Source organism: Trachurus trachurus (genome assembly GCF_905171665.1).
Source record: "Trachurus trachurus genome assembly, chromosome: 11".
NCBI lineage: Eukaryota > Metazoa > Chordata > Actinopteri > Carangiformes > Carangidae > Trachurus > Trachurus trachurus.
The window spans coordinates 23,677,692-23,686,910 of NC_139904.1; the positions used below are offsets into that span (position 1 = coordinate 23,677,692).

The 9,219-nt window shown below is 41.3% G+C and overlaps 1 protein-coding gene across 1 annotated transcript; it reads left to right on the forward strand.

Annotated features, from left to right (window-relative positions):
• Positions 1 to 521: 521 nt before the first annotated feature.
• Positions 522 to 8,151, forward strand: tmem196 (transmembrane protein 196; the record flags this gene model as incomplete). The annotated part of the gene is made up of 5 exons (XM_083981958.1): positions 522 to 686; positions 4,916 to 4,972; positions 7,630 to 7,765; positions 7,850 to 7,968; positions 8,080 to 8,151. The coding sequence occupies 5 exons, from the start codon at positions 522 to 524 to the stop codon at positions 8,149 to 8,151; spliced, it is 549 nt and encodes a 182-aa protein (XP_083838084.1).
• Positions 8,152 to 9,219: the final 1,068 nt, after the last annotated feature.

Sequence of the window (9,219 nt, forward strand, 5' to 3'; positions counted from 1 at the left end):
TTTCATTGTATAGTTTTCTGCCCTGATGAATCATTATTTATCCTTATTTCTTACTGTTTTGTTTTATGCTTATAGAGCTTGAATGGAGTCTGCAATAATAAAACCCTCCTCGATGCACGTGTGTGTGTGTGTGTGTGTGTGTGTGTGTGTGTGTGTGTGTGTGTGTGTGTGTGTGTGTGTGTGTAGTTGCAGTGGTGCTTAAGTACCTTAAGCAGCACCAAGGCAGCACACACGCGCTTTCTGTACGAGCGGATGAACTTCACCGGAGCTCTCGCTCTCTCTTTACAAACAACATCCAGCCGCGAACAGAGCCGTTTCCCTCCGCCACTTTTGAACACTTTACTTCCCTCTAAAACCTTTCTACTCCACTTGGATCTACCTTCTCAGACAGCCCTTTTTTCCCCTTTTCCAGCCGGACATGAAGCAATAGATCCCCGCCCTCGGCCCACCGGGTAGCGGAGTCCTCTCTTGCCCCCCTGCCCGCCTCCTCCTGTTGGAGCTGGAGAGATGCCCGGGGCAGGATGTGCTCCAGCCGCAAGATCCTGTGGAGCCTGCTCCTGCTGTCCGTGGTGGAGGTGGGCCTGGGTGTGGCGAGCATCGTCCTGGGAGCCGTGGGCATCAGCTGGGTCCGGGGCGAGCACAAGCCGCAGCAGGGTGACGCGTCCCCGGTCTGGAGCGGACTCTGTGTACGTCTATAGGAACAACTCTAAATCCCGATTTTCACCTTGTTTACTTCCACAGAGGATAAGTAGCTCCAGGGATGTAGATTAAACTCACCCAGCATTGTATAAGGAATGCTTTTGAAATAGATAAACCCCCATAATCTCTGTTCTGTTTTCAGTAAATAGTTATAATTATCATTATGTGCTATAATATATCTGAGGAGTGACTAAGATTTTAACTGGATGCAATTCCATTTAACAACAACAAAAAACATACTCCTTTTTTTTTTTAAAGCCATTTCCATTGTCTCAGACACATACACAGCTTAGTGTGATCTGGGAATTCAACTGATTCATGCTGCTGGCTCTCTATCTAATATTAATTAGCCTACTCTCAGAGGTTGGGTTAGGTTTCCTCCCAGAATTAAAACCCTGGCTGTGATAAAGAGTAAATATTTTGTCTGTTTGTCCATTAGATATCTGAGATACACATAGAATGACTTGGCCCACTACACGCCGGGCTAAAGATTGGTTTCATTAACTCATGCTTGAATTGTTGCTCAGTGGTTTGGAGGGTCAAAGCTTTTACACACAATCGTCCTCTCACTCTACTGCATATGTCTCCTCGTGTTACAGCGCTGCTCTCAGCCTCATTGTCTCGATTTTGCTGCTGCAGTGAAAAGATGACTTTCTGACATTTTTGGCAGCCGTAATTAACCTCATATCAGCCACTTTACTACGGCTGCTCCTGCAGCTGGGGAAACACAGTCTGTATCTCAGTATCTGTTGCTAAGAATAACTGAGAGTGCCTGAAGCCCCAACAATGTGAGTCACAATATCTGTATCAGATTTGGTCAAAGTTTGGAGTATCTAAAAGACGTCTAAAGTGTGTGCACTCGCAGTATAGGCTATGTGGGTGTGCTGGGACCACAGTGGGGGAGAGAGCTTTTAGAGATCTGACACATACTTTGGGGGTGTGTGTGTGCTCCTTCAGTGTGGTGTGTGAGTTACTGCAAAGGTGTTATGCAATGTGACGGCTGTGTGTTCAACCTCACAGCTGTTGAGTACTGTCTGCTGAGTCAGCTGTCCTTGTCTTGTGATTACCCAGAGGTTTAGTTCTTCTGTCAGGACCTGAGAGTCATTACCACTTATTGACCACCGTCCCAATCGTGGACGGAATAATCGTTTCCATTAATACCCTGCTGAAAGGAAACTGTCATCTTATACTGCATTTCCACAAGTTTGGCTGAAGTTCTTCAAACATCAGAGAATAAAAAAGGGGCAGAAAAGTAAAAGACCTACTCTTTGTTTTAATTAGTCAACTCTTTTATTGCATTATATCTTCAGATGGATTTTTTTATTGGCTATATCTCTATAGAACTCACCAGCAGCTGTCGTGTCTTTGGTGCTAAACTTTGACCAGCTGGAATAGTCAGATCCAAATGGGCTGTTATGGAGACAATGGGACAAGGGAAGGGGGTTCATCCATATGGTTAAAGTTGTTTATGCTGCTGCTACATCAACAAAGTTCTTGACAGGTAAAATCTGCTTGTCTCTGTTTCCTGTCGGAAGATCATCCAGAACTTCCTGGGGCGTTGTCTTTAATTTTTATTCCTTTCTAATGAAGTCCACTTACAAGGACCTTCCCTTCGACAAACTCTGGAGAAACGATGTCCCAGTACTGAAACCTGATTTTGATTGGGATTCAGCTTGGGCTAACATTTTGCAGACTTCTCATAATTACATTTAAATACATTTTTTACTGTCCATTTTATCATGAATTTAGACAAAAGCTCTTCCTTAAAATGACCACGGAATGTCCTGATTTGTTTTCTATGTCTGATGACCGTAGACTAACATACCTGTTTAGGGAAAAAGTGCTTTATTTAGCTCAATTTGTGTTGAACGTACTTTATGTTTGATTGTGGATTATGCTGAGGACTGTATATATCTGGATAGCATATGTGAGATGTTCTTTTGTTTATTGTTCTTTATGACTTATGGTGTGTCTTGTAAGCCCATGCAGGCTGGGCACCTTTTTGGTGTATGACACCGTGAAAAAAAAAAAAAAAACTAAACTAAAAAACATAATCCAGATTCACCTGAATTATGCTTGTAGAATTTGCCTTGCTCCAAGAAGGTCGCACATGATGGCACTCTTGTGTCTGTTTCCGGCTGCACCCGTGTTCCCTGGGGGCTCCTGGTTCGTTCCTCCACATGTTCTGGGAGTGCCCACCTGTCGCTTGTTTTTGGAGCAGGATGTCCTCTGAGTTGTCCGATATATTCTCTTTGACAGTGTGACAGTATCAGTAACTACTCGTGAACGATTTATCTCAGCTGCCGACTCTTGCAGGCACCAAGAAAAGACTTATCCTTGCTGGCCTTACTGCAGCCAAGAAATTGGTAGCTACAAGGTGTTAACACCCGGACAAGCACTCAGTGAGCGACTGGATTTTCACATTTCTTGACATAATTTACTTGGAGTTGTCCACTGTCCAAGATTGATCTATCTGTGCCAGCAGCTACAAAGTTAAAGGAGTGGATCTTATATTCAACCTGTTTGCAGCATTTAGCCCTTGGACGCCCTGGGGTGGTGGGAGAGAGTGGGTTTTGTTTTTTTTACATTTTCTCTTTCCTGCCCATGTTTTTTTATCCTGTTGTTAATTTTTTTTTAGTATTTTCTTTTGTTGCTTTTTTTTTTAGTTTTTTTTTTTGTCTTATTATATTGGTTATCATTAAATATTGCCTTTTTCTAAAATTTGAAAAAAAAATTATAAACATTTTTTGTCATAAAAAAGGTTCAACTTAGAACTTAGAACAACCCATTTAAACGGTTAAAAAGTAGCTTGACCAAAAATCTTACATACAACAACATAAAATAGCCACTCATGAGAAGGCAGGGCTAAAATCTGGAAGTAAGTGGTAAGTGGAGTTTTTCAATTAATATAATGATCAAGAAAGAAAACTGTCAGAAATGTGAAAATGCCAAGCATTCGTGAACCCTTGAAACACAGGCAAGTCTCTACCATGGACTGCAAATAATAATGGACATAGACTCTGTGATGTCACCTACCTTAAAGGTTTCTGAGGAGTTTTGAAGTTCAGAGTGAGCTGCTCTGCCGTCACCATCTTACCTGTTACCTGGCTAATCCAAAATTAGGCCAAGAGAAGGTGTGAGTGGAGGTAAGATTTCAGTGCATGCCGACTTGTGGTGAGCATACATCCACCCACCTGCCACTCAAAGCTGCACGCCCTCAAAAATGCAGCTTATACAGGTTATGTAATAATTGCCTGGAGGAAATCAGATATAAGGACTAAAGCTGGGTTTTTTTTGTATTTTTACCAGTCTGTAAGCATGGTCCAAGTCTATTTCTGCTGCAAATTTGGTCATCTTAAAGGTTTACAGAAATGGCCGTTTGTCCTGTTTGTCGCGCCGAGTTGTCACAAGCTGCAACACGAGTTTACCCGAGTAAGGAAAACAAACTTGATTGGTCGTTATCGAGCAGGCGGGATATTCAAAGCTTGGGGCGAGCCCGAGCTCGGTGTGTGTGTGTGTGCGCAGGCTGACGTATAATCCGTGCGCCTGCATTATCCAGTGCGGAAAAAAAATACCACACTTTCATCCCAGATTTACTCAAAAATAGAATTTTGGGCTACATCGTCTGAAAGATGAGTTATTAAACTAATTTTATGATCCAGAGTGGGCTCAAATTCAATTTTCTTTTCTGTACACCTTTAATATTGGAGTCAACGTTGGATTTACTGAGTTGACTTCCAAGTTGAGCTCCAGTGCAAGAGTCAAAGAGCTGGCATGAGAATAAAAAAGGTCCACTGTATATGCACACACACTAAAGCTAAGAATAAAAGTCTTAAATCTCCAACTTCCAAGTTTGGACTCAACTCTTAATCATGGACACAGATACTACAACACTGCATCGCACCCTTTCCACACGCACACACACACATGGAGGTGTTCCAGTTCAGTCACAATCACTGACACCCAGGACAATATGGCTTCTTGCTGGAAGCCCACAATGGCACTCTATTTTTAGCGGGAGAAAATTGCATCTAAGTTACTGAGTGTAAACAATACATTCACCTTTTCTGCCGTCAAGACAGGAAGGAGAAGGTTGATGTGAATATATTAAGTTTCATCTCATTTCTCAACTGGTTATTCTCTCACACTAATCAAAATGTACCAAACTAATCAAATGGACCTGTTCATTTATTAATTTGTTGTTCTCTATTTCCAGTTTCTGGTCTGTGGGATGTGTGGAGTGCTGTGTGCACGAAAGAGGACAGGTCTTATTGTAAGTACTTGTATATATTTAGTTGTTTACCTAAGACCCAGCATCCACCATTTGTTGTCTTCTCCTCTTTCTCTATATCACACTGTGGATTCACTCTATAAACAGTATGTTCCTGCGTGAGGGAGTGTTTCAAAGGAAGAGCTTGATATTTTGGGATATATGGTTAATCGCTTCTTTGGTAAGGGTTAGACAAGAAAATTGAAACCACTCTCATTTCTATATATGTAAGGCAAAAGCCAGCAGATGTTCAGCTTTAGGGAAGCAGCGAGTCTGGCTCTGCCCCAAAATAACAGATTCCACCTACCAGCACCTGTAAAGCCCACAGATGAATACGTTACTGTATATCTTGTTTGTGTGGTCCGTACAAAAGACAACTAGTACATAATTCGCTTTGCCAGACTAGTTGTCAGGTAGCTGGTGGAGGCTCTGCATTAATAAAACAGTTTATAATGTGATTGCTGGTGCCTGGTACCTTCTGATAGAAGTGAGCTAGTAGTTTTTCCATAGTATTAAACTAAATTAACCTCCTGCTGGCAGTGGATTCATATTGACAAACAGATACAGGAGGTGCAGGGGCCACCCACACGGAAAGAACCTATAGGTTTTAATATAGGTTTGAATGTGACATACATAAAATTGGCCATTTTCATATATAGGCATATTATGCTAAAATATATGGTGCATATATAGTGCATACAGTATATGGTGCATATATGCACAGATAAACTACATACTGTAGGTCTCATATATGCGTATATATCCTCATGAGGATATATGCGCATATATGAAACCTATTATGCACTTTATCTGTGTATATATGCTGCATATATGCACCATTATGCACCATATATTTATATATTATTATATATTATTTTATATTATTATATTTTTTATATATGAAAACTGCCAATTTTATGTATGTCACATATATTCAAACCTATATTAAAACCTATAGGTTCTTTCCATGTGGGCAGTCTTTTCTGAATCACTATAGTGGCAAAAACAAAACAAACTGAACAATAATAAGTACATTTTCCAAAAGAAGAAAATATCCGTCCAACATTTCTTGCTTTAGACAAATTACCATTCTCACAACTTACAATTCAAGTTTGCAGAATATTAGACTTTGTTTTGTGTCTTGTGGATGTTCTTCAACTTTTATTTTTCATTCCTTTTTGCTTGAGTCCTCAGCTCCTGTGTGACTAAGTAGCACTCATCTGTGTTCAATCTTCAATCTTCTGTTTCAGGTTTTAATGATGGCAAAGCCAAGAATTATTCACAGCTTTTTTCTCTGGAAAGCTGTGGGTTCTAATAGCCTAACGATACTGATGGTATTCATTGAAAACACTTGAAAGGACTGTGTGTGTTCTTAGGGATGCTGCATGTAAATGATGACACAAGCTGGAAGTTTATAAGTAAAGACTGTCCAATCCTGTCAATGGTCGACAATAACCCGAAAAGCGTGTGTGTGTGTGTCCTCTGAGCTTGTGCAAACAGTCTGCTCTGGAAAGAGACATCTGAGGAAACCAGGGGAGACAAGCAGTCACCTCTCCTCTTCTCTTTCTGTCGCTCACTCACTCCATCTCTGCTCTGCTCTGCGTTCGCCTCAGAGTCTCTCAGTGCCTCAGAGTCCTTGTGTTTCTTTCTGACTGGCTCCGTCTCCAGTGGGGAGGGCATGATAGATTAGTGTCAGCAGCACAGTCTGCTGTAACAGAGACATACCTCAACCTTTCTCTCTCATCTGCCTCATCCTATCCATCCCTACCTATTGTGTTTGTCTTCTATCTGCTCGTGCCTTTGCCATTATTTTCTCTACTCTCATCTGTCTCTCCTTACCTTCTCTGTTCAATCTCTTTCTTCTGGGCGTTTCGACGCTCTGACTCGCTCCCTCTTCCTCTCCTCATCTCCTTCCATCCCCTCTCTTCTTGTCAGCCTTTGGGGTGATGATTGCATTAGGTTGGTTTGGCTCTGGACTCATGCCAGCCACTTTCCACACTTCACCGGATAATGACTGAAATTGGAGATGCCCTTTTCCATGCAGTTAAAGGCACTAAAGGCATCTGTACTGGGAGCAATGAAAGAGAACCTGCACTCCAAACACAATATGTGCATGCACAATGAACGGAGAACTCCATCGATTGGATTTTGTCATTCTGATTGCAAAGTAAAGGAACTGCAATCATTTCCCCATTAGATCCTCTTGAAAAAACAATAAGATCCACATACTGGGTTTGAGTTTTCCACACAATGATTATAATAAGAAAGTTATCCTTAAAATGTGATTGATTAAATAGTGAAAGTAATATCTCGCCACGTAAATCAGACACACACGAGCACAAATACAGCAAGTAAGTGATGCAAGCATTATTTAGAAGCCATGCAATATTTCTGGAAGAGACGGTGTGCTTTCAGAGCAATCCAATTTTCTAATAGGAAATGAGATTTATTTTGACTGGTATGCATTACTCATTACAGCAGCCGTCGTCCAAAAAAGCAGAATGATGTGATGGAGATGGAAGCTGAACAGTAGTTTGTATATCTCCCATCTCATCACATTTTGTCAGTCTGTTTACAGTTTTGTTGATAGGATATCAATTCTGCCATTTGCATTACCATAAACCATTCTCTCTTTCTCCATCTGCCTCTCTGTCCCTCAGATGATCCTGTTTTCAGCATGCTGTATCTGTGGTCTGATCGGTGGGATCCTCAACTTCCAGTTTGTTCGGGCGCTGAACAAACGACCAGACTCAATGCACTCGATCCACCTTGCTGCCATGACCCTTGCCTGTCTCGGTAAATTACGCAAAATCAAAATAAATAACGAAAGTTAACGTTTATGCGTGTTACATGCATGTGCTATCACAATGTCTTATCCAGGGATCTCATCGTGTACCTTATCTACGTGGCTGACGTGTCGCCTGGCTAGCTCTGAGCAGCAGAGGATGTTTCTGGAGAGGGAACACTCGCTGCACCACTCACATGAGATGACTGAGAAGGTGGGAGAACATGGTAACAAGGACAATGGCCCTGTAGCTCCAACATATTCAGAATTTTGCATGAACACTGCATGTGAAGTTTTCACAGTGTGCTTTCTGTCACCCTAACAGGAGATCCTGGACAATTCCAGTAACGGCATTCCTCAGATCTCCTACAACGGACACAGCGCGGCATCACCGTGATGACGAATCACCAAAGGCGAATTGCATACACTGAAAAACAGACACCTTGGCAGTAAATCAAATGCCGTCAAAAGACAAATGTAGCATGTACTTTCTTCTACATATCCTGCGACATACACAGTACCTAGACTGAGTGCAGGGGTGTAAATCCAAGTGTCTCGCCTTGGAACCCTTTTTTAGTGAGAAAGACATTTCGACAGCAAAAGGGAGACGTGTGTGCGTCTGAATAATTATGCAAACATGGGTTCAAAGGAGCTCTGTTCAACTGAAACCAAAGCCAGGATGGTGGGCTGCCGTTTGTGTGACAATTCAGGTGACAAACATCTGCAAGACATCATCTGACCTTTAAGCTAATGAGCAGGAAGGATAGATTTTATCTCAGATGCCTCAAAGTGATGAGCACAAACCAAGCATGCAGCTGATTCACTTGTTTTGAAGAGCTACTGCTATTTCAGTCCCAATGTCCTTATTCTCTCTCTATCTCTCTCTGTGTCTTGTAATGTAATGCAAATGTTGAGATAGCCTAGAGTAAACTGTATAGATCATCTCATAATGGAATGCTTTGACATGAAAATACAGTGATATCCAATGTACTGTACTCTATATCCATGCTTGTATATCAGGAACCTAGTCGTATAAATAAGACATATTTTTTATAAATGCTTCTTATAAAAGGGAATTCAAATAAAGTCTAAGTGATGGTTCATCTAGCATGGATTATTATCTTGTGTGACTTTTTTATATGGTTTAATTTACGATCACAAAGAGCAGTGAGACGAGTTTTGTGTCATTAGATTTGATCAGCCTATTAGTCTCATAGAACAAGACTGACAACTTTATTTAGAATTTAAAAGTAAATGCAATATGCATAACTTATAAAGTTATTCCTCATTAAGGTCAGTTTTAAGCAGGTCTCAGAATTTCTATCACTGAATGACCTCCTTAATCCAATTTAGTTCAGCTTTAAGAGCGGCCACTCCACTGAAACGACTGCCCTTAGGGCAGATTGAGCTGCAGCCCAGCCAAGTTCTTATCTTGCTGGACCTCTCAGCATCTTTTGGTACAGTT